Genomic DNA, 27,852 nt, shown 5'->3' on the forward strand with positions numbered 1-27,852 from the left:
GACTAGGACGGAAGGCGGAGAGCCCACCCTTCCGGCGCTCGCCTGGCCTCTTAACCGCCCTCCCCCGGGTCCTCGCGGACTTCACGGATCCGGCTGACGACGAGGGTCACGGGACTGAGCCTCTTGTATTTAAAATGTCCTTTTTTTATTTGTCGTTTAAAAACAAACTTGGAAGAAGCAAAATCCAAAACTTGCCCTTTGCCTCTCGCAACATAAATTATGTACAGTTCAGAATGATCGCTGATACAAAACATGCCAAGGACAGGGGCGCTGGGGATAGAGGGAGAGAGGGCGCTTTAAAAAAGGGAACCATTTCATCCGTTGTTACGAAGGACCAACCTTGCTGTACAGGATACACACAACACAAAATAAAGTCTTCACGGGATTCACACTTGTCAGCGATTTATTTTTTAAAAAGGGGGAGGGTCCTGGAGGTGAGGGGAGAAGACTGTAAAGGGGAAAACTGAAAATTGAGTATGTGCGAGTGTAAACCAACCCAAAATACAAACACGGGGGAGGGCGGGGGGTAGGATTCTGATGCAATTATACAGGCAGGGTACTTAAAAAAACCAACAACCAAAATTCCAACCTTGTAGCTTGGGTCTGAGTTATAGTTTATATAAAAATTAAAAACTGTATAAGGTTTCTTCACTAAAATCTACAGGACTATCAGATACCTAGTATATGCTTACAAAGTCTGCCCCATCCCCTTTTCCCAGTCCCAGGGCCCAAGCCCCAACCAGAGCCTGACTCACAGGAGCCAATCTCCCCCTCCCTGTAGCCTAGACCTTTTGCTCATGGAAAAGGAACATCCAAGGGCTGTGGCTTTGGGGGCAGCAGCCCAGTCTCCCTACTGTCTGATTTAATTAACAGCGGTTCCTGTGGGAGTGGGGGGGTGTTATTCTCTTAAACATTTGCAGCTTGAAACAGTTGAAGAAGCAGCTTAAAAAAAAACCAAAAACTCCCTACCCCCAACAATCCACAACCCCCTAAATTCAAAACAAAACAAAAACAAACCTAAAATCACAACAGTGACCGAGCTCCCCCTCCAGCAGGCCCACCCATCCGCCACCACCAAGCCCACCCCTACAATCCAGACATTTGATTCTTGAAAATATTAATTACAAAATGCCCTTTGCCCACAGCCCCTAGGAGAGAACTGCATATAAGCTTCATCTTCATCCCCATGGTTCCCTACCAGAGAGGGGTTTGGGGCCTCACCCACCCCCTACCTACCCTCACCCCCAGGAAGAGGTTCAACTGCAGCACAAGCTTGGGCAGAAAGGGGAAGGAAAGGGAGGCAGGGAACCCATCACCCTCTGGCTCCCCCTGGGGTCAGCTCACTTTGTGCGTTATAACATAGTCCAACTATACAACAGGGGGTGGGACTTGTCCAGCCTCTATACCCCCATCTTACAGCAGTCACAGCCAGGGGGTGGGGAGTGGGGGGGGTGAGGAAAAGGGCGGTAGGTTGGGTAATGGAGGGGGCCCCCCCACAAGGGGAGCTCCATGTGTCCGCCCCATGCCCCCCTACCATTTATAAACTGGTTTTGTAAAAAGAAAATAGATATATTTATATAGAATATATAAAGCACAAAAATTAGTAGTTTTACATTTGCTCTCCCCGGGGGTGGGGGGAGAGGGGAGGGTTCTCACCTCCAGCCGGCTCCCCCATGCCCCACAAGACTATGTACAATCCCACGTATAAATAGATAAATACCCCCCACCCTCCCCGCGCTGACACTAAGCTCCCCCACCCCCACATCACCACCCCTTCCCACCAGACCAGCAGCAGTTTGGTGTCTGAGGGAAAGTGGGAGCTCCAGGCCACACCCTGCCTCACTAGGTATGGGCATGCCACTCAGGGACAGCCCTCACCCTACCCCCCACCCACCCCATCTAGGGGCTGGAGGGCAAATGGGCTCATGATGGGGTTGGGAAAACAGGAGGGAGATATCCTGGTCCTAGGTTTAGCACACCCCTCCTGCCCCCATGTCCAGATGGAGAAGGAAGTCCTAGAGCAACTAGGGGCCAGTCATCCCCAATCTTCATCATCATTTGCCTCAACCACCATTCCATGCCCATAATTAAAAACAAAGATGGATTTTTTGTTGTTGATTTTTCTTCCTCTTCCTACCCCCCTTCTACCCACTCAGAAGAGGGCAGTGAGGTGGGGGAGAGGGTTGGGGCAGTAGGGGGCTTGGAGAGGGTCTCACATTTCAAAACAGCAAAAAATCCAACACTTAAATGAGGTAGGTGTGGGTGCGGGGTCTCCTTGCCCGGCCTGCCCAGCTTGCCCTCCTGGGCAGCTGAGCGCCTCTTTCCCGTTCATGTTGCATTTGTCAGAGTGAAAAACAAGGAAACACAACCCATAGAGAGACAGAAACACAGAGGAGAAGAGGGAGACAGAGACAGATCAAGAGGGAAGAGGATGAGGGTGAGGGTGGGGGCAGGACCCGGCAGGCAGGGCCAGGTGTGGGACCCGGCCTTTGGGATTGTCAAGCTTAGTCAAGTCTCTTTGCAGCCTTGAGTTGGGCCGGAGAGGTCAGTGGGAGCAGCAGGGCTGTGAGGCCCGGCCACACATCCTCCTCCCCCCTCCCTGCTGCCTCCCAGATGCTTCTGGGTAGTTCCCGGCCCATATCCCCCTCAAACCTGAGATGCCCAATGGCTGCTTCTGTCTGGCCCCTCCTGGAGCTGGGGGCAGAGATGCCAGCCTGAGGGCCGGTGGCGGGGAAGAGGGTTGTCCCTGGTGCCCAGGGTGGGCTTGGCCTAGGGCCCTCTGCCCCAGCCTCCTGCTCCAGGGGCTCCGGTCAGCCGGCAGCCCCAGCCCTGGGTCCTGGCTCTGGCTGCTACCTCTCTTCCCCCTCATCCCTTTCAGGGAAGAGGTTGGGGGTTGGGGGACTCCCCTGCCTGGTAGCCTCAAAGCTTCTTAGTTCATCCATTTCCGACAATTCCAGGCTCCACAGTGGCAGGGGATCTTGTGCTGATCGTCCTCAAAATCAAACTGATAGTCATAGGTCAGCTGGAAAGAGAAGAGGGCAGAATCAATGTATCAATGTTAGCCAGCCAGAGGAAGAGCGGGCAGTGAAGACCTGATGTGAGGGGAGTGGCCTTGGAACTCAGCTCTTAGGGAATGGCAGAGAAGAGGAGAGAAGGAGGAGCTACTCTGTCACCCACTCAGGATACTTCCTCTCACCTCCTCTCCTTTGGGGATTCGCCGGCTGGAGATGATGATGATTTTGTCCTCTTTGTCAAATGTCACGACTTCCGCCACACAGTTAGGGGCACAGGAATGGTTAATGTACCTGGAGAGTGGAACAGAGTCAGTGATGCCAGGCAACTGAGTTGGCACAATTTTGGTTCCTTGTTGGCCTACCCCCAGAATGCCACCCTCAGAGACCCTAAATCCTTCCTTCCTCATTCCTCTCACCTGGCAGGGCCTCCGGTCAACGTAGCATCAATCACATGTTCATTGTTTATTCGGAACATGTAGATGCCTCGATTCTAGAAAGGCAGAGGTTATGGAAGAAAGAACAAGAGTATCAGAGAACAGAAGCAGTGGTGGTGGGAGCAGGTAGAAGATTCAGGCAGTGGGCTTCTCCCACATGCTCTGTATTTCTCCTGCCTCTTCCCTACCTGCCACCACCCACCCCCAGCTTCCCGCCTACTCTCCCAGGCCCAGTCCTGCCCTCGCTCCTTGGCTGAGTGTGGCTATGCACCACAATGGCCCATACCTGCTCCTCATAGATTTTTTCCCGCCGGTTGGCCACCTCATTTCTAATGATGGTGCCAATGTACTCGATGACCATTGTGTGCTTTTCTAGGTCCTTGGCTGCATAGAGCCCCAGGCCCTGGATACGGGAGCGAGCCAGATACACATTGTTCTTCCACTCGGTGCGCAGCCGCCGGTACTGAGATGACTTGGAGTGCACAAACTGCTTGCTGTACGGGGTGTTGGTCTCGCCTGTGAAGGTGCTCTGATATGCCTTAGACATGCTGGTGCTGTTCAGGGTATGGGGCCTGGGAGGTGATACAGTCCATGACAAGACAGTTCTCCCTCAGACCAAGCACACACCACCAGCCTCCTCTGCCTCCACCCTGGGGTACGCAACATGCCAATTAGGGGCATGTGCTGCCTTGGGAGTGGAGTAGAGGCAACTGGGTCTCAGCTCTGGTGAGGCAACAACTAGCTACAGGGACCCTTCAGACACTCTGGGTGACACAGAGAGCCCAGGATGAGGGGTGGGGCATGGAGGGAGAGGGGGGCACCAGTTCCCCTACACTGAGCCTGCTCTCCCATCTCCCATTTCCTACCACCCTCCTGCCAAACCATACTCAAGGCCATGCTCCTCTGGGAGGTCATCCCCAAGCAGCCCAGGCCTAGAATTTAAGCTGATGGTTTGCTTGAATACCTCAGTCCTACCTCCTGCACATACCGGAAGCTCTGAAAATGGGGGCCATGTCTACCACATTGGGCTGGATTTGAATTAAAACAGGCTATGAATTCACAGCCTAAAGGTGGTATCCTTCATTTCTTCAGACTGTCCCCTTCTCTGACATAACGTCGGGCTCAGTGCAGGGGAATGACTGCTGCCTGACGGGATGCCTTTCCACCACCCTAGGGCACCAGCCAATTCTTGCCCATCCCAGAGCAGTGGTTTTCAAACGTTTTTGGTTCTTTTCGTTTTTATTTAGCAGAAATCCTTTTTTTCCTGTAACAAAATGTTAATTAGAGCTCCAATACATAAACTAGATGACAATGGAGCTCTTCTGGTCGAATCCAATTTGGGGGAGGGGGAGTTATGCATGGGAGGGCCAAGTTCTGCCTACCAGTTTATGTGTTTTTTGGAACACATGTGCTCACAGTTTGAAAACCACCGTTGTAGAGCATCAAGACGAGGGCTGACTAGGGGTAGAGTCTCTGACGCTCTACGACAGCCTAGGAGCCTCCAAAGGCCTTCAAGAAAGCCCTGCTACCGTGGATTCTGCCTCCCTCTGCCCAGGGACCAAGGTCAGGTTACTATGGCACACAGAAAGAACAGTGACCCACAAGTCAAGAGGTAAAAGAGTCTAGTCCCAGCTGTGTGACCTTTGTTTAGTCACTTAATCTTTCTGGGTCTCAGTTTTCTCAGCTGGAAAATGGGGGTCATACCACCTGCCCTACCTACCTCATAAGGTTGTTGTGAGGATCAAATGAGATAATGGATGTGAAAACGCTTTGAAAAAAAAAGTATAAAGTGCTATACAAATGTAAGGTTTTATTATCTTTCTATTATATCTCTAATTATTTATTTTTGACACCAACTCAGCCTGGGGAAGGGAAGGTGACCCTATCACTCATGGGGTGTCTGACGTTTGGGAGAATCACAGGCCCCCCTGGAAGTAAAACAGAAGAGGGAAGAGGTGACCAGGTCCCTTTTATATTTTGTGAAATTTCACCACTGTCTACCCAGAACCTCCCCAGCAGCCATTTCCAGGGTACCCCAGATAACTCTGTCCTACACCCCAGATCAACCCAGTATACCTGAGCAGGTTAGGGGAGGAGGAAAAGGATACCCCCTAGTGATACCTGTGTACCCTCTAATCAGGAGGTCTAAGAATGAATCCCCAGTTTCTCTAACGGAACTCTGATCTGCATCCTAAACCCTCATAATGTAGCCAGAGGATCCCTACCAATACCCACACCCACATGCCTCGGCCCCAGCCCCACAAGCTCACCGTTTGTAGTGTGTGAGGATTTTAGGCTCCGATCGGGCACAGCCAGTGGGGTTGATCATGAGTGGCAGCTCCATCAGAGGGTGGCGCCCATAACGAAATAAATAGTTTTGACAGCTCTCCACTCCAGGCAGCTGTGGGCACAGGTTGTGCACACCTTAGCCTGAGCCCTTTTGGGGCAAGGCCAAAGCTCCCAGTGCCCACCTATTCCCCAGTTCCCAGCCCATTCCTTACTGATTCAGCTATGCGAAGCACCGCATGCACTGTCAACCCGAAGAGCTCCTCGCCTTTCAGGTACTCTGGGAAGAGCCGCAGCATGTCAGCCTCTTTTCTCATGGCAGCCACAGGCTCAATGATGCGATTCCATACAGCTAAGAGGTAGGGAAAGAGAACAGCCCTCAGAGGCAACTTCTGCTCACTGACACCCAGTCCCTAACCCTAATCTAGAGCTGAAGTTGTTTTCCATGGCTTTCACACCTCCCTGTCGTGAATGCGTGTGGATCTTCAGGACTCCCTCTTGACCTCCTAGTCCCACTCTCTTAAGAAGCCAGGAGGTTTCCAACCCTAGAGGGGCATCACAGAGCCTTGAGACACACACCTAGGGCCCAGGAGACCTAACATAGGCCACAGTCCTTGCTGAAAGAGCAGGCATGCTATGGAGCTGGGAAGAGTTGGGTTCAGGTTTTAGTGCTGGCCATGGGACCATGAGCCAAACAGTCATGTACAACATAACATTTCAGTCAACAATGGACTGCATATACAGTAATCCCATAAGATTATGAAGCTGTATTATTACTGTACCTTTTCTATGTCTAAATATGTTCAGATATACAAATACTACTGTGTTCCAATTGCCTACAGTATTCAGGACAGTAACATGCTACACAGGTTTGTAGCTTAGGAGCAATAGGCTATACCATATAGGTGTGCAGAATACTATATCATCTAGGTTTGTGTAAGCACACTCTATGAGGTTCACTCAATATTGAAATTAACTAACAATACATTTCTCAGAAAGTATCCCCATCATTAAATCACACACGATCATACTTAAATCTAAGACTTAGTTTCTTTATGTACAAAATAGGCATAATCACAGTAATTACCTCATAGGGTTGTATGACTAAAATGACCTATTCAAATCACTTAGCTTAGTTTGTGGCACACAGTACACACTCAATAAAAGGTACCTGCTCTTATTGTTATTTTTCTCATTAACACTAAAATTAAGATTGAAACATTCTGTCCAGGGAAAAACAACCACAAGGAACTCATGGTTAGGATCAGGTTGGGCGAACCAGATGATAGGATCTCAGAACTGCATTCTATAGTTTCACTGAGGAGAGAAAAAGGAGCTAGACTATGTGAGATTAGACAAGCAAAATATTTTCAATTATGAGTGAACTTAAGGTGATTGAGAGATACTGAAACACTTTCAAGAGACTATTCCTGCCTAAGGCGAGGGAGGAGGATCACTCACAAGGAGGCTGCAGATCCTCTTATGGACATCTTAACAGTGACCCTGGCAGAAACTTGCCCAATTCCACATCACCATTTCAAAGGCCCAGTGCTCACCCTGGGGAGAGGCATCAGTGAAGACCAGGTCCTCCAGGCCCTGCTCGATGACTTTGATTACAAACTCTGGCCGCCCGTTGTTCTCGCCAATAGAGCAGCGGTAGCAGCAGCGACGATTGTTGGTGCGGAGGCTCCAGTAGATGCGTGTGGCCTCATAGCCCACAGGATAGAGGGCAGTGGCACTGTGGAAGTCAGCCATCTGGTGAGGCAGCAGCTGTCCGATGGCATGGAACACAAGGCCCCCCACGCGGAACATGTGTAGCCGTTCTCCCCGCTGAATGATGCTGGCGATTTGCTTCACCTCGTCCCGCTCAATGTAAACTCGCCGGAAAACAGCAAAAGAGCTCAGTTCCTGCTCACAGGGCCCCTTGATCTTATGCATTGGACAAAGCATGGTCTTGTCCTTGAAGAACATGCACTTGGCGCGGATGGCACAAGCAAAATGGTAGACGTTGGGGCAACGCATGCGATTGCAGCTGCTGGTGGCACCAGTTCGCTGGCACAGGGAGCACTTGGTTAGCAGTCCTCGGTGCAGGGCAACCTCCACATTCATCAGTGCTCCACCCTGGGTCTCATACACCTCTGTGGACCACAGGGCACAGTTGAGGTGCACCCATAGGTCCAGGTCCAGGTTCAGTAGGCGGGCAGGCCCATCAGTGGCCCCATCACCCTCCTCATGACAGAAGCAGCAGCGCCGCATGTCTCGAGGCACCTTGTCGGGTCGCAAGGCTGTGCCGAGCTGCTCCATGAACTCTGCCACTTCCCGCTCATCCTCCTGCCGCCCACTACCCTTCTGGATGGTCAGCAGTAGCCGCAACCGCTTCCAGCGTACTCCCTTCCATTTCTTGAGGCGAGGGGGACGGGAATCTTCACCTTCTTCAGGAGGCCGGGCTCGGGGTTTGGGCCGGGCTGATTCAGGGGATGAGGCCAGAGGCAGAGGCGAGGGGATTGGTGGCTCAGCCGAGGGTTCAGCCGGAAGTTCAACCAAGGGTTCAGCAGGGGGACTGGCAGGAGAAGGTGCCAAGGGGGATGGAGGTGGGGACGGTTCTTCAGGAGGTGGGGCTGAGAGCTGTCGCACGTCCAGATTGGAGACATTGTAGGTGTAGCTGTGCTGGGTGGGCGGCTCTGGGGTGGGGCTCTCCTATGGGAGGGCACCCTGTATCATTAGTGTCAGTTCCTCAACTAACTAGCCCCCTCCCTCGCTCACTTAGGTTCCACTCTCCCAAAAGCCCTCTGCCTTCTTTGCCCTAGGCAGCACCTCTTTCCTAACACTCACCCCTTTTTCTCCCCTGACCTACCTGTTTCAGGAGGCTCAAGATGTCCAGCTGGCTCTTGAGGGTATAGCCAGGCAACACTGCATCAAATTGCTTCAGCCAATCAGGGCCAGCGTCTGGGCTCTTACCTCCCAGACCCTTTTCTTTCCCGTCTGCAGAAAGGAACAGGTCAGAGCCTCCCACAAGAATCATTCCCCTCAGGTCCTAAGGGGCTTTCCTGTCACACTCACCAGGGCCCTCAGCTTCCCCCTTCTTAGACTCAACGCCTGCCCGGGCAGGGCTCTCTGGGAACAGCACCTCATAGGAGTTGGGGATCTTCATGCTTAGCAGCTCTGCCACTGCCACCATCACACCATTCAGGTTCTGGCAGGGCAGGGAAGGACGGAAGAGACATGTCAGCAGAGTATCTGAAGTAATCACTACCACCAACTCGGTGGGGACAAAGGCACCTACAATCCATTCCCCAGGGGTCAGTCCTGCCCCTGTGCCACTCCAGCTCTTCTCACACACTTCCAAACTGCTGTGGGCACTGACAGGAGCTCCACAAAAAGTGAACCATGTCAACTAAGTTTAGGCAATGATGCATGCTATATCCATAACTTAGGGATTCATGACATACGTTAGCAAATTAAAGGACTTGAGGAGTCTTATAGTGAAGAAACCCATATTATTGTTTTAACTTGGGCTTTCCAATTTTCTTTGACCACAAAATCCTGTTCACGTTTTCAAAAACAATGGACAGAGTTTTACCAATGTGACTGGGGAAACGCTGTCTTGTAGCATCTGTCACATTACACAAATTCTCCTTATTTGCTGACTTATCTGTCTTTTACCACTTGTCTGCCATGAGCCCCTGGAGGGCAAGGACCATGCTTCATGTACCCTAATCCCACAGCCTCTAACCCAGGCTTTCCCATATAGTCGGTACTTAGTACATGTTTCTGAACAATGGCATTTTTTTTTTTATCAGGACAAACTCCAGGGACTGCCCTCTGATCAGGGTCCCCTTGGCCTCGAGGCACCCTCAGAACATACCTTGGCTGCAGCAGCTGAGACTGTCAGCATGACTGATACCTCACTTCCTTTGCCCTTTTCCCAAGATGTGGCAGGCAGCTTTCCAGGGACCTCCAGGTCGAGGGCCCCATAAGGCTTGGTATCTGGGAAGACTGAATGAGAAAGAGGGACTCGTGTAAAACTCGGCTTCCTCTCTCCCCAGCTTCTGACAAGCCAGCTGAGCCTGGCCTGGCCCGTTCTCACAGCAGCACATACCTGGGATGCTGGCCCGAGGAATGATGGGGATGACGGGGGAAAGGGCCCGGTCATCCTGCTCCCACCGGCCTGAGCCCAGATGAGGGAAACGAGGAGCCTCTTCCCCCAGGATACTCTCAGGGGATGAAGCTGGCACAATGCTATCAGGAGAATCGCTATCCTCATCACTCTCCATCCTGTGTGCCACAAGTAGACATTTGTAGCTACAGCCCTGTGGATTCCCTCTCCCAGATGTGGATTTTAGTAGATGTTATTATCTTATTTGAAATCTGCCATTGGCCAAAGGAAAAATGAGGCAACCTGCACCCCCACCCCTATTCCGGCCCCACCCCTACCTGACATCCTCAGTCTGATTGTGAGGGGGTGTAGGCAAGGCAGCCAGCAGGTCTAGGCTCTTCACCTCTGAAGCATCTGGTGGGTGCGTAGGGAGAAGAAAAGTCAGGGTGAAGGTGGCCAGAGCTGATGGTACTTTCTCCCCAATATTTCAGGTCTACTAGCATGAGTTCTCAGCTTAGCTATCATGATTGACTACCCTCCCACCCACCAATTTGGGGCAGACAAGCTGTATTTATTGAGCCTTTCCTGTGTGCCAGGCTCTGGGCTTTAGGTACATTCTTTATTTAACCTTTTAACAACTCCATTAGGTGAGTACTACAATATCAAAGGAAATTAGGCTCACACAAGTCAATCAAAAGTTACTTAGCTGAAGTAACACAGCTCAATAAATGCAAGAATGACAATTCAAATCCAGATTGGACTGTAGCTCCCCACTAAAACTGGACTGTAGCTCCCCACTAAAACTGGACTGTTCCTTCTACATAAAGCATCATTAAGACAATCCCCGCCACCCACCCTGTTGCCGTTGCTCTCGAGTCCAGAAGCCCATCCTTGCCCCCAACAAATCAGTCCTGAAAAGGCCCTTCCTAGCCCAGGTGCCCTGTCATGTAAGCACACAGGGCAGAATGCAACCCACTCATTTCTTAAACCTTAAACCATACGGCACACTAATTGGCTTGGCACCTAGCCACCAAACCGCACTGAGGGAGATATTTGCTCTCAACTTACCCCTTAGTGCCCCATCAGTATCCCGGGCAGAGGCGGCATCCTTGGGGTGCTCCCCCAGCTCCTCAGATGGAGTGACACCATTTACCATCTTCTGCTGCACCGATGGGGGTGGGGTGGGGGGCAGCGACGAGGGTGGTGTCGGCGGGTTACTCAGGTTATTCTGGGGGGTGCGGGTGGGGGGTGTTGTGCGCAAGACGGCATAGGGAGACTGATATAATCTCCTGGCCCCACACTACATCAGCAATTTCCGCATGTCTTCCATTCCCACCCCCATTTTCCCAAGAACTTCATTATTCCCAAAAGGTATTGCCATTTTTCTGACCTTGGTAAGCAGCTGGGAATAGTAGTCAGGGCCAGTGGACAGCACCCCACTTCCAAAGGCCCCCCTCAGCTGGCTCTGCCCACTGACTGGGCAACCACTGCCAAAGGGAGCAAAGAGGCTAAAATTGGTGGTGATAGCAGGCTCCGTTAGGGGCAGCAAGGACAGCTCCTAGGAAGGGCAAGATGACAAAGTTGGAAATCTGCAGCATTTGCATCTCTGTCATTACACAGCTGGGGGACTGGGTCCCCCCTATCCTGGGATGGGACCAGGGGACTGGCTCCTGGGATCACCTGTTTCAGCTGTTTCAGCAAGGCCTCGCTGGCCCTGACTCCGTCCTCCTTCCGCAGCTTCTTTCGGGAGCTCACCAACCTGTCGCTTGTCTTCTGTACCCGCTTGGGCTTCGGTGTCAAAGGCTTCCTTGCTGCTGCATCCTAAGCCAGATAAGCCTAGTGAAGGCTGCAGCCGTCATCCTCAGAGCCTTCATCTCTTCTGTCTGATCAAGACCCACTCACACTGCCCCCGGTTGGCTACAGGCCCTAATCTACCCGCTTCACTCTCGAGTACTCACCTCCTTGTTGCTGGGGGTACCCTGTAGTTTCTGCTCCAGCCCAGCCAGCTTGCTGTCAATGTGCCCGTTGATCTCAGCTCGCAGCCCCTCGGACCCCCGCCCACTGCTGAGTTGTACATTCTTTGCCCGTAGAAGCTTCTGCAAGAGCAGATGTCCAGCCTCTGAGCGGGGGCCTGCCAGCAGGAGGTGGTTGCTGGTACCTGGTGCCCCTATTGGTTCCCCATTGGCCTCCCTCTTCACTGCCTGGGCTCCCAGGGCACATGGCTCTTCCCGAGGTTCCTGTTTGATGCTGAGTTGGGGTGGCTCAGGCACCACCTGTCCATTCACCACCTGTTCTAGATGCCCAGGTACCAGGCTGCTCTGCTCCGGCTTCTGGACTTCTGCTAGGTTGTCTGGGGGGTCCCAAGTTCCCAGCCCCTTGCCAAACAAGGTATCCGCAAGCTGGGCAGCAGCAGGTGAGACCCTCCCCGGAGGCAGCTCCAAGGGTGGCCCCTGGGGCTTTGGGGTGCCTGGATGGGTGGGGGTGAGCTGGGACTCGGTGGGGAGCTGAGAGCTGGGGGAAGGTAATTGTGAAGGTCTCTTTGGCTCTTGGGGGCTGGATGGTGGAGGTGTGGGATGGACAGGGCCAAGGACTGGTCCTGTAGATAAGGCTCCTTGTGGGGCAGGGAGCCGGGGTGGGCCCTGAGGTCGAGGTCCTGCCCCCAGCTCCTGGAGGGGGCCTGTCTGGGATCCAGGGAAGCCCCCAATTTGGGGTTGGCAGCCCAGGAGGCCCTGGAGAGGAGAGGGGTGGGTCCCAGGCTCCTGGTAGGGTGGGGTCTGGCGTACTGCCTGACTCTGCTGCAGCTGCCGCTGCATGAGAAGTGCCTGTAGCTGCTGTTGCTGTTGAGGACTCAAGTGCCGCAGCTGTGGGTTTTTGGCCAGGACTCCTTGGAGCTGTGCTCGAAGCTGACCCACTGTAGGCATAACTCCAACCCCAGGCAGACCCTGCCCAGACTGGGGAACAGGTCCTTGTTTAGGAGGTTGTTGCCCTATATTATTTTGCATGGGCCGCTCTAGCCCAGGGGGTTGTTGGGGGCCCAGAAGGTTCTGGGTCATGGGCCCAGGCTGCTCCCCTAAGGAAACAGAGGGTTGGGCCAGCAGGTGGGGCATAGATGAAGCCTCAGACGATGATCCGCTGCCTAGTTGCCCATGGCTTCCTCCACCTGCTGTGTGGAGCAAGTTAACTTGCTGCTGCTGCTGCTGCTGTCCTGGAAGCCTCACAGGTGGCTGAAGCTGCAGAGAGTTGGGCTGAGGCTGGGCCTGGGGTTGGATAAGCAGGAGTTGTGAGTCTCCAGAGAGTGAAGGTTTTACCTCCCCTGGTTCAGTGGTCATTGACTCAGGTGTAGTCCCTATTGTTAATGGCCCTCCCTGATGTGCTGAGGGCCCCTCAGTGACCTCTGAAGGAAGAGCCGTCTCTACAATATTTTGTTCCTTGCCCGTCAAGAGGAGGGTTGGGCCCAGGGCTCCTGGACTAGAAAAGTGTTGAAGAGGCTTGGCTGGTACACCAGGGCCAAGTGCCACCTGCTGCTGCTGTTGTTGCTGAGGAGATAGCAAAGTTCGACTCTGGTTCAAGAGGCCCATCTGCTGTTGCTGTTGCTGTTGCTGCTGCTGCTGCTGCTGCTGCTGCTGCTGCTGCTGAAATTGCTGCTGTTGTAGTTGCTGCTGCTGTTGTAGCTGTTGCTGCTGCTGTTGCTGTAGCTGCTGCTGCTGCTGAAGCTGTTGCTGCTGTAAGGAGCCCATGGGCTGAGCACTGAGTTTGGGCTGCCCACTGTGTGGTATCAGACCCTGCTGCAGATGAGACAGCCCTGCCATGGACCCCTGCTGTTGGTGCTGTTGTTGCTGCTGCTGCTGCTGCTGCTGCTGAGCTGTGACCAGCCGGTGTCCCATAAGGCCCTGACCCTGCTGTGCCAGCTGGGGGGAACTCAGTACCCGGGACTGGGTCATAAGCACCTGCCTGTGAGGGCCCTGGGGGCCCAAACCTCCAGGGTGCTGCTGCTGCAACACGGTCACCTGGGCAGGGCCCAGCATGCCCTGGGGCCCCTGGGGCGGCTGGGGGGACAGCTGCTGGACCAGGAGACCCTGGTGGCTGCCAGGAGGCAGAAGCCCCTGGGGCTTGGGACCCAGAGCCTGGTTTGCCTGTACCCCAGGACCCTGCTGCTGTTGCTGCTGCATTGCCACCTGTCCTAGGAGGTGCTGCTGCTGCTGTTGCTGCAGTTTCTGGGCCAGCTGCATACGTTGCTGCTGCAGCTGTAGCTGCCTTTCCTGTAAAAGCCTTGAATCAGGTCCAAGGCTTCGAAGAGCAAGGTTGCCAGGGAAGAACCCCCCTGAGGGGCCAGCTAGTGATCCACCACCACCAGAATGTTGCTGTTGTTGCTGCTGGGCCAGAGCTGTGTTGAGGAAGGGGCCACCAGGCTGTCCAGGTAGTGCCATACCCCCAGGGGGCAGGCGAAGACCTCCAGCTTGTCCACCCGGAGGCCCCTGTGGTGGTTGCAGCCCATGGCCAGGTAGTAGCTGGCCAGGGAGCTTAGTAAGTAGCCGGGGACTCTGGGAAGGGCTGAGAGCCAACACCGCTGAATGCTGTTGCTGCTGTTGCTGCTGCTGCTGCTGCTGCTGCTGCTGCTGTTGCTGCTGTTGCTGCTGCTGCTGCTGCTGCTGCTGCTGCTGTTGTTGCTGCTTATTCCGATATTCTGCCATGAGATTAGTGTGCTCCTTCTGCTGTTTCCGGACCTAACATGGGAGGGTCAGAGAGGTCAGCCTGGGGCATGCCCACCTATGCCATCCCACTTCCCTGACTTCTGGGTGCTAGGCTGAAGTTTGCTTTTCCCACCTGATCCAGCTGTTTCTGGATCTTGCTCTGCTGCTCTGTAACCAGTTTGAGCTTCTCAGCATCAGCTTCTGGGAACTCACGGCCAGCCTTTTTGGCAGTGCGCTGCTTGGCACACAGAGCCTTCCGTGACTTGCGGTGCACACCAATCTGCTCCTCTAGCACCTTCAGCTGCATCTGTAGGAGCTGCTGGGTATGGAAGAGCCACTCTTCATATTGCCGCTGGTCAGCCTCATCTGGGAAAGGAAGCAGGGTGTCAGGACCTGCAAAATGGTGATCCCAATCCCTCTTCTTCCCTATGTTCCCACTTCCTCATGACTTCCCCTCAAGTCCCATACTCACTGATCACTCCCTGGGCAAAAGTGGGCGGGTTGGGACGAGGCTGGGAGGGGTCACCAGCACTCCGCTCCTATGATGAGAGAGGGTGCTGAAGGGTCTTTGTTCCATGCCAGGCCCTAAGAAGGGTGACCCAATGGCATAGGACCCAAGTTCCTACTCCCACCTGACCACTTACCTGGCCACTCCCAGCTGCCACATGGTTCTGCAGATCACTGCCAGCTCCCCCAGAGAGCCTCTGGGCTAGCAGAGACACTTGCTGCCTGGAGTCCACCAAAGCATAGAAGATAAGTGTTGGCAATGAGAAAGTTAGAAGACAAAAAAGTGGGACAAGTAGGGAAGGGGGCCAAGAAGGAAAGGGGTGACTAGGAAAGAAAAGGGTCAACCCAACCCCAGCCCCAAGTCTTACCTGTTTATACCAGGTGCCACCCCAATGCTGCCCTGAGCCATCACTTTCTTGATGCCTTTCAAAGCCACCATCTTGGCCTTTGCAATGGGATCAATGATATCTTCTGCAGCAAATTTGTCCAGGTCTGGAGAGGGAATAGCCAAATGAGTGGGGCTTTGCGGGGATCAATGCTCCATTGTATGTTTGCTGTTCCTTTCAACACCTTGACCTCAACCAAGCCAAGAAGAACAATGGCACAGCATGGCAGAAAGACCATTGAACTAGGAGCCCAGACGCCTGGGTGACTCAGCTTATTATTCATAGGACATGTGGTCCTGTTTTTACTTGCAGTGCTAGGAAAAGGGACTCAGTAAATGTTTGTCGAGTCACTGTATCAATGTCGTTTCACCTCTCTAAGCCTCAGTTTACCCCTTTATTTGACAGTGATGATGATCCCTACCCTGCCTACCTCATGGAACTGTTGAGGATCAAATGTGTCAGGAATATGAGTACACTTCATGACTGGGAAAGCACTCTTCAAAAGTAGTGTTCTCAGTGCAACTAGCACAGCCCAAGAACCCAAGATGCAGGCACTGTGGCAAAGCTCTAGATGCCAGAGCTGTTTTGGGTACAACATGTACCATGTGTAGCCCATGCCCTTGTCTATCCAGGATGCTACATAAAAAAGGAACCACCAAAAATTTAAATCTTCCTAAGATCCTATAATTTGTATATTTCTTCACAGCTCAAAAAACTTAACTGGGCCAGGCCCGGTGGCTCACGCCTATAATCCTAGCTCTCTGGGAGGCCGAGGCGGGCGGATTGTTTGAGCTCAGGAGTTCGAAACCAGCCTGAGCAAGAGCGAGACCCCGTCTCTACTAAAAATAGAAAGAAATTAATTGGACAACTAAAAATATATAGAAAAATTAGCCGAGCATGGTGGCGCATGCCTGTAGTCCCAGCTACCCGGGAGGCTGAGGCAGGAGGATCACTTGAGCCCAGGAGTTTGAGGTTGCTGTGAGCTACGCTGACGCCACGGCACTCACTCTAGCCCGGGCAAAAGAGTGAGACTTTGTCTCAAAAAAAAAAAAAAAAAAAAACTTAAATGACTCCCCACTTTCTAAAGTACTAACCAAACTCCCTCTCTTGGAATTCTGGGACAATGAAACAATTAAGAGGAATACCAGGGTTCAGATCTACTTCTGCTAATTTCTGTGTAATCTTCAACAAGTTACTTAACCTCCACATCTCAGTTTCCTCTTCTGTAATCGAAGGTAGTAACAGTATCTACTTCATGAGTCTGTTGTAAAGTGCTCAGCACACGGCTTGACAAATAATAATTACTCAATAAGTGCTATTATAGTTTGAGGTCTTTCTCAATCATGGCCCCCCTTCTTAACTCTCCAAAATAATGGTAGTGCTCACTCACTTCCCTGTACACAAAGTCTACTCCAGCCTAACCACTTCACTCACTGTTCTTGAAATCCCATAGGTTTTCCTGCCACTACAGCCTTATTCCATCTTTTTACCTTTTGTTGTGCCACTTCTCTCCAAGTCCTAAACTTTCAGCCTTACCATAGCCACAAAGCCTTTGCTAATCAGACTTCATCCATGCATTCATTCCCTTCATTCCTTCAAACATTTGAATGCCTGCTATATGTCAGGAACTGTTCCCTCCCTTCTTAAAAGCTATAGTGTTTCTACCTATATCAGTAGTTACTTAGCCAAGGTTCTTTGTGTCCCATCTTCTTTAAGTGGAGATTATTTTAGGTCTCTAGCCTCAGTGCCCATTTGGTGATAACAACGATCACCTCTGAGCAACTTGGCCATGGCCAGCTGAGGTTACCTGTATCCGGGAAGAAGCTGTTAGCCAACTGCTGCTGCATTGCCAGTTGCTGGGGCTTCACACACATGGAAGGTGGCATAGTGCCCATGGGCTTCTGTGATAGCACTGGCTGTGGGCTCTGCTGGGGTACCAAGCCTGCCTGCCCCCCATGCTGTCCACTTAGCATATGCCCTTGACTGGACACCATGGCCATGGATGGGGCCAGGCGCTGCTGGAGGGCATGAGCTGGTGGCTGGGTAGGCATCAGTGGTTGGGCCAAGCCTGGCTGTCGGGCACCTCCAAGACTCAGGGCAAGCTGCTGTTGGGGTCCAGCCAAACTGGGAGAAGAGCCCTCATGTGGCAAAGGCATGGCCTGGGCAGCACCTGGTGTGGACAATAGGGAATGCTGCTGCTGCTGCTGCTGGGCTGGCTGCAGCTGTGCTGAAAGCTGCTGCTTCTTCTGCAGCTCCTTTTTCTCATGTTCCAACAAGTCCTCAATGAGCAGGGGCAACTCACTGGCCACCAGTGAGCTCTCCATCTTGTCCAGCTCATCCCCAGATGCTGTATGTCCACCAGGCAAAGTCAGGGCCCCACTCTCTAGCTCAAACTTTTCCAGCAAAGAGGATCCTCCTGGGCCACTAAGTGGGCTGGGGGTAAGCAGGTGAGCTGGTGGTCCTCCTGTGGCCCCAAAGGGGCCCTTCTCAGCTGTGTGCCCACTGCTGGAAAATGGCCCTGTGCCCATCCGGGTGTCCCGACTGCCCATCACGCTTTGTCCTGGTTTCAACCCCACGCCAAGGGAAGCAGTAGCAGGTGCTGGCTCGACCTTGGGGGCGGTAATAGTGAACTGGCAAGGGGAAGGGTGGCGCCCACCCTCCTCTACCTTGGGCTTCACCTCAGGGAGCACAGATGCCAGGCGGGGCTCAGAAGCATCAGTGGCAGCGGGAGGGCGCTCCTCAGGACCTAAGGGTCCTGGCTCCACCCCCCTCAACAGGGCCTCCCGCTCGGCCTTCTCATTAGCAGATTCCACCAGCCTCAGGTGCTCATTGAAGATGTCCTTCTTGTCCCCAGTGTCCAGCTCAGGGTCAGTATATGCCAGGAGGTCAAACTCATCCCCATTGAGCAGGTCATCCAGGTGGGGGTCATTGGTCTCCAGGTTTTCCAGAGTGCCCAGCTCATCATCACCCTTGGCCACATCCACACCCAGACCCAGGTGAGCAAGCTCTTCATCATCCTCTAGGGCCTTGTGGGCATCAAAGTCATCATCCAGCTCAGGATCCTCACAGGGTAACTTGCCAGCTTCCAAGGCCAGAGGAGGGGGGCGGCCAAGCTCAGTGCTCGAGGGGGGCCGGCTGACCAGCTCCAAGCCAGTTGGCAGGGTGGGACCCTTGGTGTGGGGCGTCGGATGGAGGCTGTTGTTCAATTCAGGGGCCAGTGGGGCTGAGGGTTTCTGTGGTGGAAGGCCTGACACCGCCAGGCCCCGAAGTCCTTCAGGAGCCAGTCTGTGGGGGTCTTCACTTACAGGATAAAAACGGGGTCTTGGAGGCGGGCCCTGACCTGGAAATGGAGCCCCCCCAGGTCCTAGTCCTTTCTGTACATTGTGCCGCAACTCAATGAACTGGGCAGGACCAGCTGGGCCAGGCACTGGCTCACCAGGGCCTGGCAGGCGGGTGGGAATTCCTGCCAAGGGGGAACTTAGAGCTTGGCGGCCAAGTTCAGGTCCAGAAGTTGATGGAAAGCGAGCAGACATGGCGAGTCGCATGGAGGTTGCTGCTGTTGCCTGTTGCTGCTGCCACAGTTGTTGCTGTTGCTGCTGTAAGGGCAGGGACCCAGGATAGGGTGCTCGCTGATAGAAAGCTTGGGAGCCTCCTACCAGTTGCCTGCAAGAATGCACAATAGTCAGTAATATGAAATCAGGATGAAAAAGAGCCAGAACATGGGCTTAGGGCAGTGAGGAAGGACAGAATTAATGCAGTGAGGGGGAAGGAATGAGGAAGAGTAAGCGATATTGGAGCAGGATTAGTGAGAAAGGAAAATCAGATGCAGAATACAACAGTAGTCAAATCTGTCCCCTTGGTTTACCCCCAGGGAACCTTCTGGAGCCTCACCGGCTATTCATATCCATGGAGGAAGGTGTGGCCGGCGGAGGTGGCCGGGAGAGTCGGTCATCGCTCGAGAAGGCCCCTGGCCCTAGGAGGGGGCCACTCATCTTGCTTGGGGGCAGCCCCACAAGGCTACTCTTGTCCTAGACAAGATAGTGGTAGATGAAGGTAGGGCCAACTTCAGTATCCTGCCTGCACCACCCCTTGCCACTCTACCTACCTGGGTCCCAACGAAAGGGGTCTGGGCTCGACTCAGCTGCTCAAAGGCAGGGCTGCTGGGCTCAGCACCCCAGGTGCCTGGAGGCCCCACTGCTCCTGCAGCTGCTGCAGCTGTTTCCTTCTCCTGCCGCAGGGTGTTGCGCTGGATCTGCTGACGAATCAGCAGCTCCCGTAGCCGCTGGCGCTGTGCAGAAAACAGACAGGAGGAATAGCCCATTCTACTCCAGTCATGGGTCTGGCACAGAGACAGCAGATATGGGGGAGCTCAGCTCCTGGTTGTCGACTCACCTGCCGTTGCTTTTCCAGCTCTGTCTGGCTGAGGTTGGACATGCCTGGGTCCTGGGTACCTGAGAGTTCAGGTGTCGCCAAAGAGCTACCCATTCCAGCCCCCGGGTCTTCTCGCTTTTCAACAGGAGAGGTGATGCCTGATCGCTGTGGGGCTCCATGGGACAGGTAGGGTAGGGATCCATCGGGTGCAGGTGGTGGCAGAACTGATGGGGGGCGTAGTGGGGACAGCCCATAGCTCTCCCCTGTGGACCCACTGCTGGGCCCTAAGGGGCTGCCCGATGGGTGGAAGTTCCCCGTGGTTACTGTGTAGTTTGTGCTTTGGGGCTTGCCCAAGGTGGGGCCGGGCCCAAAATGGCTGTTGATCCCATGGGGTGGAGGGAGACCAGGCTGAGGGACAGGGGGCTTTAGGGAAGGCTCCCCTACTGCCTGAGGGAAAGTGAAACGCATGGGAGAAGAGGTGCCCACAAATGCACCTGTCCCAGGGGACCGGGCAAAACCAGGGGGCTGCCCACTTGGGACCTTGGCATGGAGCTCACCTGCTGGCCCTGAAGGCAGGGCTGCTGGGAAGCCCCCAGCCCCCAGTGGAGTGTGGGCTAGAGGCCCAGCCTTAAAGGCAACTTCAGGAGGCTGGGGTCGGGGTGGCTTATGCAATGGGGCAAACGGGTCACGGGACTGAGGGCGTGAGGGTGGACGAGAGTAAGGGTCAGGGGACTGAAAGCGAGGGGTAACAGGGGATGGACAGAAAGCCTCAGCAGACAGGGGACGGGGTGTCAATGGGGACTGCGAGCTGGACTGGGACTGAGGACTGGCGGGCACTCGGGAGAAAGGGTCAGAGGGCAGTGAGCGAGGGGGCAGGGCACAGCAGCTCTCCGGGGGTGGCGGCTGGGGCCGAGGGGTCAATGGGGGCTGGGCATAGGGGTCAGGGTACGGGCCAGGGCGAAAGATTTCCGGATGGCTAGGGGGAGAAGGGGCCAAAGCCTGGGCAGGGGAGGGCTCCTGAGGCCGAAGGCCCAAGCCTGGGCTCTGGGGCTCTACCTGAGATGCCCGAGGGGTCAGGGGAGCTTTGAAGACATCAGGTGCCTTTAACTCCAGGCCACCCAGGTGGGGGCCTGAGGAGGGTGAGTCAACAAAGCCCAGGTTTGGGGGCCCATAGCTAGGAGAGGATGCCCCGAGCTCTTCCTTCTTCACCTCTAGGGCCTTCCGGGACTCGCCAAAAGGTGGGGGAGAGAGCAGGGGCTCAGAAGCCTTGCCTCCCCCTACCCCTGGGCTCTCAGGCACAGCCAGGTTGTCCAGGGAAGGACAGCGGGGTTTGAGGAAGGGGTCAGGTGGGGAGGGTTGGTGTCGGGGTGTGCCAGGTGGGGTAGTATGGAATTCTCCTGGCTGGCCAGTCCCAGAACGAGATGAGGCACCTAGCACTGGGGGCTGCGCGGGGCCCCCAGTTGGACTAGGATAGGGGGGATAAGTGGGTGGTGCCGTGGGGAAGCGGGGCTCCAGGGCGTAGGCGGGGGCCAGTCCAAAGGGGTCCTGCGAAGGCACTTGGGCGGGCACCTGGGGTGGGAGCTTGAGGAAGAGCTCACCAGGCGAGTCCGGGCCAGACACCGTGCCCGCCGGCGGCTTCAGGAACCCATCCGCAGAGGTAGACAAGCCGGCGGGGGTAGCGGGGCTGCCAATGAAAATGGTGGGGGCAGCAGCAGGGGGCGGACTGCCCAGTGCCCCTGGCTGGGGGGGAATGCGGAGATGTAGGGCTGGTCGGTCAGGCTTACGGGCTATGTCGCCCACCTTGGTCTGCTTGTTGATCTGGCTCTCAGCCTGCTACAGGGGGAGACGAGGCACAGAGCAGTCAGACTGCTGTAGGCAGGCCCCATGTGCTCCCACTCTGAGAGAGGCCACCTGCTAGAGGACTTGGATGGCTCAGCCCAGCCCAGCCCAACTCACCTTCTGTACCTTGTTGATGCGGTGAGCCGCCCGGTTATCTTTGGCCTTTTGCTAAGGGATACAGGACACTGCCTTAGGGCCTAGCACTTAGTCTCAAGCCCAGCCCCCATCCCTCACAAAGCCATTTACACTCCCTACCCAGAGGCTGATCCCTTCTGGCCCAGCTGCTTTAGGGGGGAGGTGGGGTGGAGAGAACTGAGGTGAATGACCCAAAGACACCTCCCTCCCTTTCAGTTCCCATGCTGACCCTGTGCTCCTTTCTGTCTCACCAGGTAGGGGGCTTTGTCAGCAGCTGGAACCTTTCTCCACAGCTTCATGATTTGTTTGCAACGGCTAGACCAGTCTAGGGGGTAGAGGGGTTGAGTTAGGGGAGACTTGGCAGGTGACCCCTCCACCAGCGATGTCAGGCTGTCATCTCCCTTGTCCTTGTCCCACAGGTACCTGGATAATCTTGCTTGAGATTAGGAAAGTTAATGTTGGCGTAGAGTACAGGTGAGATGGTGGAGAGCTGGCCCAACTCCTCATCCTTCTCCCAGCGTTGAAGACTCCGCTGGTTATAGGAGAGCCCGTCGCCCTCACCCTCTGTGGTGGGGGTGGTGGGGGTGGAGGGCGTGGTGCCCCCTGAGCCTGTCCAGGGGCTGTCTGGTTCACCGGGTTCTGGGCTAAAGAAGCCCCCGCGCTCCCTGGGGCGCAGGGGCAGAGAGTCACAGGGGGCAGGGATACCAAATCCCATCCCAGACAAACTGCCCAGAGCCCTAGGCCACTGCCCTTCCCTAACAGGGAGTGGGGAGGAGCAGGGGAACTGCTGCTACAGCAGCCCAGGAGTCCAGGGGAGGCAAGGCATGGACCCAGATGGAGGGAAAGGACAAAAGGACTGCCCACGAAGGTTAAGCACAGATACCAACCTAGAATCCAGGAATGGGGACTGGCAGAGGCCCGGGTAGGAGTCCATTGGGCTGCTGGAGGGGAGACTGCCCAAAGGGAGTCCACCTACAAGAGGGACCACATCAGAGAAAAGAGTGACTGGCCCATCCTGGGAGCAAGCTTGGCTATGCCAGTCTTCGAACCACTCCCACCCATATCACCTTGAAGAAAGGGCCTCTGCAGTGGCGTACGGCTGCCTTCTAGGCCAGGGGTTCCACAACCCAGGTGCTGCTCTCGTTCAGAACCCAGAACATCCTTGAAGAGCTGCTGCAGGTCCTTGGATTCCATTTTGGGCAGTTCTGTGGGAGAATGATGAAGGACACTCTTGAGGAAGACTGGGAAGTTCAGGTGACACCACGAATCTACAAAAATGATCATGGCTAGGGAGGGTGCCCAGGACTACCCCCACAAAAGCTGTACAGATCACAGTCCCACAGGTAGGATCTTCTCCTTCTCCCACAGAGGGCCCTTACACATGGAAGAGTTGTGGGTCACGGCCTCACCTTCTGTGGGAATCCTGTCTAAGTCAGAGCTAAGCATCCCTTCACCCGGAGTACCAGGCTTCTCAGGGTCACTGGGCACTGGGGATGCCTTTACACCCCCATCCTCAGGTCCTGCAATTGCCAAGAGAAACCCATTAGTCAAGGCCAGTGGAGGTATCACACTGGCCACTCTGAACCACAGAGGAGCACGGAACAAGTTTCTAGCTTTCAACCCTCACAGTACAGTGCTCAGGGGCAGAGCAGATGGATAGAGGCAAAGCCAAGAGAGGACACAGCCCCTTAGCGGCCCTCACCTGGTGTATCAGCCTTGCTCTCAGGGCCACGGGATTCTTCATCTGCAACATCTGGACCATCATCTCCTATGAGCAACAATCCCACTCCAATCAGAGACACCTGATGCCCAGAACAAGTCCCCAGCTCCACAGGCTGGGGCCCTTGGCCCAACCCTTAACTCTTGGAGATCAGTCTATTTCCACTAAATACCCTTAACAGCTCCTCAGCAAGAAGGAAGCTGGATTCCCTCAGACCACCTCACTTCCACATAACTAACCTTTCTGCAAGGTGGGAAGCTCCTTCCTTTCTGAACCTCCATCCCCCTTGGGTTTTAGGGTTCCTAGTCCAAAGCTTGGCCGGCCCACCCCAACTGCAATAAGGGCCTTACGGCTCAGGTCCAGCAGCTCCTTCCCAAAGAAGGCTTCCTGTGGAGGCATCAGGGAAAAACAGTCTTCTTCATGCCCTGCAGGGCACAGACACCTCCCTCACCCCTTGGAGCCTGAGACCCACCTGCAGGTAAGCAGGGAACATGTCCTCTAGTTTGCTCTTCTTGCGCCCTCGCCGCTGTTGCTTCTTCTTCTCATCCCCGTCAGCTAAGCTCTGTTCCACAGAGCCCTCTGCAGGCAGATCAGCAGGCATCACTATGGACAAAAGGGAGGTGTCAGACTCTCTGGGGGTGGGAGCATGCTGCTCCCAACTAGGCCAGGTGACATTTTCTGCCTATTCTCCCCAACACCAGTTGGGTCCACCACCCGCTTGGCCCTTTCAGTGAGCCCACCCCTGGAGTCCCCCAGCATTGCCCATGGGTGCTGTGATCCCCACCTTCTCCCAGGCCCCACTGGTGCCCTCACCCGTCTCACCCTCGTCGGGCTGCCCATCCCCACTCAACACCTCCGCCTGTGCAGCAGGCCCCTTTTTCACGCGCATGTGGGATTTCCGCTGTCGCACCATGAAACCACCAATGCCTATGAGGAGGCAGAGCTGAGGATGAGAAGCCACAGGAGGACCTGGTGAGCTGCCCCTCACTACCCCATCGCCCCATCCCAGGGCCTCACCAGGCCGATAGGGTTTGCGCTTGCGTTTTTTGCTTTCCTCGGTCTCCTCTTTGCCAGGCTCCATATCGGGGCTGACAGGGCCCTCTAGTTTAATTTCACACTCCATGTGCTCCACACCACCTGTGTATGGTGACAGAGAAGATGGAAGCGGATCAGAGGTATGTGCTCTTCTAACCTTGTCATCCTGCCACTGAGAGAGCTGAGTACCTTGCCAGAGAGCCACCTGAACAACACCAACGGTCCATGAGGGTGACTGAGAGTGGCAATGCAGCCCCCACCCAACATCGCAACTCCCACAGGCTTGCTCCCTGAGATTGCCCAGTCCAACCTTCAGCCTTGAGCAGCTCATCAGTGTCCAGGTCCCCATCCTTCTTGTCATCGGGGCCAAGGGCATCTGAGGGCTCAGAACCCTCCAGCCCCGCCTCCCCTGGGAGGCCAAGCCGTCCTCGCCGCTGGCGCCGCTTGTGCAGTGGTGACATGGTCAAGTTACGCAGCACAGCCATGCCAGTTTCCGTCAGCCACACACCCTCAAAGCGAAAGTACTGGGGCTCTGCACAAGAGGGAAGAGGATGTGACGCCTGGATGGAGGCTCCAGGGAAACCAGAACTCCCAAGTTTCGACCTATGTCCCCAGCTAAGACAAAGGCAGTTACACAAAGTCCAGCCGGGGGTCTGAGGCCTGGGGAGAACAGGCCACCAAGCGGTACTGGCTGAGGCCTGAGTTCTCTGTCAAGTGTCCCAGGGGGATTCAGAGAGGGACTGTAACTGCAAAAGCCTGGCTTTGCTTGTGATTAACTCTAGGCCCACCAAATAAATTCTCTTGCTATCTGGGGCTAGGAGGGGCCAGCACACAGTGCCCTACATGCCAGGAGTGGTGCCCATATCATGATGAAGGAGGAGATGGCCCTGGCCCCCTTCACTGAGGAAAAAGAGTTGTGTTCTCTGGAGATGAACTTCTGGCAGTAAAAAAGCCATGTTGCCTAGTGAAAGGAACACTGCCTGGGAAACCCGTGAGACCTGAGTTCTAGTTATAACTTTGCCATAACTTACTAGGTGACCTCGGGTAGGCCACTCAACCTCCCTGGGTCTTAGTTTCCTCCTCTTAAAATGAAGAGATGAAGGGGGGGTGGGGATTGACACTAGACTAGATGGTGTCTAAGGTCTAGTCTGGCTTTGGCATTCAACATTTCCGTCACTCACCTGGCTCTTTCACCTTCATAGGCACCAACTCTGGAGGCGCAATAGGCACTGTGGAGAGAAAGACAAAGGCAGTTTAAGGTCCTGTCCCAAAGCAAGGCACCCCTGTCCTGACACCCCCTCCCCATCCCCACAGCTGGTACTCACCCACAGGTTTTACCACGTAGGGCTGGCAGGAGACACAGTCAAAGCCCTCATCGGCTGCCTGCTCCACATCATCCTCTGTGAAGAGGCTCTCACAACCAGCATGCATCCACCTGGAGAACAAGATGGGAGATGAGCCCAGGCAATGTGTGGCAGCCAACAAGGAACAGGGGCCAACGCAGGTGGACAGGGATGCTCCCACCGTTCACAGTGGCGGCACTGAATTAGTAGGTCCTCTTCCACGTAAGGAGCATGACAGATAGGGCAGGTCACCAAGCTGGCGCAGGGTCCACAGTGTGTGTAACTATTCTGCCATTCACAGTGGAAGCCGGGGGAGGCGGCCCCACACTGCATACAAGACACACACCTGGTAGGGGAAAGAAAACAGATCCTCAGCACCCAGAGGTGCCCTCACTGAGAACCAAGTGACCAGCCTCTCTCACATACTCAATGTTACATCCACTCTAACATCTCAGGCCCCAGGTCCCTTCAAAGATCCCAAGTCTCCTTACCACTTGCACTTCCAGCCACCCTTGGGCACTGTGAGCAGTGGTGGGTCCAGGCAGTATGTGTGGTAGCTAATGTCACAGTCATCACAGAGCAGCAGGCGTGAGGGGTCAGAAGCCTGACCGCACACCTCACACACGATACACTCCACACAGCGCCAACCTTTCAGCAGCATCACCTTGGTGATCTGGAGCAGAAGAAGGCAATTCTTCAGGATGTGACGTGGACGGGAGGAGGGACTTACATGGGCAGGGCTGGAGGAAACCCAGTGCACAGGCCAGACCTTCATTTGAGCCACAGGGAAGTTTATGCAGAGCACCCTCACCCCCAAAACAGTAGCTCTAAACTCTCAAGGATCTCTGCTGATCAGAGAACAGCCACACCAGCCACTGCCTCATTACAAATGAAATAGCAATCTTTCCCTAGCCAAGTCCCCAAAAAGACTAAAGAAAATTAGGTTGTATTTCTCCCAAATTTTCTTGAACATTTAGAACTTGCTATTGCTACTAGTTAGTGAATGTGAGCAGTGGACAAGTCATAAATTAATATTAATGAAAACCCCAAAACAATTGATCATGCTTAGGTCAAAAACACTGTTTTCTCTTTGTGGACATATACTTATGATTTTATGTTTTATCTCCAGATTATGTCATGTTTTCTACTAGTAAAGTTGTCATAGTTTGTACGATAAGTTGAATTACACCAGCAAGTCTTGGTCTACCTAAGAGTCCACCATGAGTTCCAAAGTACTTTTCCCCAAGACAAGTTTGATAACTATTGGTGACTGATGAATGACATCCATGACCAACAGCTGTATTATTAATAAGTAGTGCGGGCCAGGCGCGGTGGCTCACGCCTGTAATCCTAGCTCTCTGGGAGGCCGAGGCGGGCGGATTGTTTGAGCTCAGGAGTTCGAAACCAGCCTGAGCAAGAGCGAGACCCCGTCTCTACTAAAAATAGAAAGAAATTAATTGGACAACTAAAAATACATAGAAAAAATTAGCCGGGCATGGTGGCGAATGCCTGTAGTCCCAGCTACTCGGGAGGCTGAGGCAGAAGGATCGCTTGAGCCCAGGAGTTTGAGGTTGCTGTGAGCTAGGCTGACGCCACGGCACTCTAGCCCGGCCAACACAGTGAGACTCTGTCTCAAAAAAAAAAAAATAAATAAATAAAATAAGTAGTGCGGCCAGGACAGGAAACTTACCCTTGGTCCCTGAACTCACCTTGCTGTTGACACAGTAAGGGTGGTAGCACTGAGAGCACTGCGAACAGGCAAGAAGGTGGCCCTCCGCCCCACGTCCAAAGCTGCCACATACCACACACATATCCTGAAAAAGCACACAAACTTGAACATCCAACAGGGTCTCATCCCAGTAAGTCCCAGCCTATTGACTGTAATACTAATCTGGGACCAGGGAGTCAGGAAATGAGAGGCCCATCCCCAGCACTAGGGTATTACTGTAAGCCACCACAGGACCCTGCTCCTCCTAGTCAATCCATAGGAACTAC

At 54.3% G+C, this 27,852-nt stretch overlaps 1 protein-coding gene across 1 annotated transcript in view; it reads right to left on the reverse strand.

Annotated features, from left to right (window-relative positions):
• Positions 1-123: 123 nt before the first annotated feature.
• KMT2D (lysine (K)-specific methyltransferase 2D) overlaps positions 124-27,852 on the reverse strand; it is a 40,480-nt gene continuing 12,751 nt past the window's right edge. The window contains exons 15-55 of the mRNA XM_012653367.1: positions 27,567-27,671; positions 26,349-26,530; positions 26,039-26,203; positions 25,840-25,949; positions 25,696-25,743; positions 24,825-25,046; positions 24,497-24,616; positions 24,302-24,406; positions 23,952-24,082; positions 23,719-23,866; positions 23,462-23,527; positions 23,169-23,279; positions 22,827-22,964; positions 22,647-22,731; positions 22,183-22,424; positions 22,011-22,084; positions 21,742-21,792; positions 19,807-21,618; positions 19,520-19,702; positions 19,306-19,442; positions 17,222-19,077; positions 15,397-15,520; positions 15,166-15,250; positions 14,994-15,060; positions 14,655-14,887; positions 11,789-14,554; positions 11,511-11,651; positions 11,221-11,388; positions 10,899-11,058; positions 10,169-10,244; positions 9,834-10,009; positions 9,600-9,730; positions 8,795-8,927; positions 8,589-8,716; positions 7,291-8,431; positions 5,950-6,086; positions 5,719-5,849; positions 3,735-4,020; positions 3,431-3,504; positions 3,197-3,305; positions 124-3,022 (exon numbers count right to left, since the gene is read on the reverse strand). Of these exons, the coding sequence (XP_012508821.1) occupies positions 2,930-3,022; positions 3,197-3,305; positions 3,431-3,504; positions 3,735-4,020; positions 5,719-5,849; positions 5,950-6,086; positions 7,291-8,431; positions 8,589-8,716; positions 8,795-8,927; positions 9,600-9,730; positions 9,834-10,009; positions 10,169-10,244; positions 10,899-11,058; positions 11,221-11,388; positions 11,511-11,651; positions 11,789-14,554; positions 14,655-14,887; positions 14,994-15,060; positions 15,166-15,250; positions 15,397-15,520; positions 17,222-19,077; positions 19,306-19,442; positions 19,520-19,702; positions 19,807-21,618; positions 21,742-21,792; positions 22,011-22,084; positions 22,183-22,424; positions 22,647-22,731; positions 22,827-22,964; positions 23,169-23,279; positions 23,462-23,527; positions 23,719-23,866; positions 23,952-24,082; positions 24,302-24,406; positions 24,497-24,616; positions 24,825-25,046; positions 25,696-25,743; positions 25,840-25,949; positions 26,039-26,203; positions 26,349-26,530; positions 27,567-27,671 (12,450 nt within the window). The 3' untranslated portion in view covers positions 124-2,929. The remainder of the gene's footprint in view (positions 3,023-3,196; positions 3,306-3,430; positions 3,505-3,734; positions 4,021-5,718; positions 5,850-5,949; positions 6,087-7,290; positions 8,432-8,588; positions 8,717-8,794; positions 8,928-9,599; positions 9,731-9,833; positions 10,010-10,168; positions 10,245-10,898; positions 11,059-11,220; positions 11,389-11,510; positions 11,652-11,788; positions 14,555-14,654; positions 14,888-14,993; positions 15,061-15,165; positions 15,251-15,396; positions 15,521-17,221; positions 19,078-19,305; positions 19,443-19,519; positions 19,703-19,806; positions 21,619-21,741; positions 21,793-22,010; positions 22,085-22,182; positions 22,425-22,646; positions 22,732-22,826; positions 22,965-23,168; positions 23,280-23,461; positions 23,528-23,718; positions 23,867-23,951; positions 24,083-24,301; positions 24,407-24,496; positions 24,617-24,824; positions 25,047-25,695; positions 25,744-25,839; positions 25,950-26,038; positions 26,204-26,348; positions 26,531-27,566; positions 27,672-27,852) is intronic.

The sequence above is a fragment of the Propithecus coquereli genome, unplaced genomic scaffold (assembly GCF_000956105.1).
Source record: "Propithecus coquereli isolate 6110/MARCELLA unplaced genomic scaffold, Pcoq_1.0 Scaffold111, whole genome shotgun sequence".
Taxonomy (NCBI): Eukaryota; Metazoa; Chordata; class Mammalia; order Primates; family Indriidae; genus Propithecus; species Propithecus coquereli.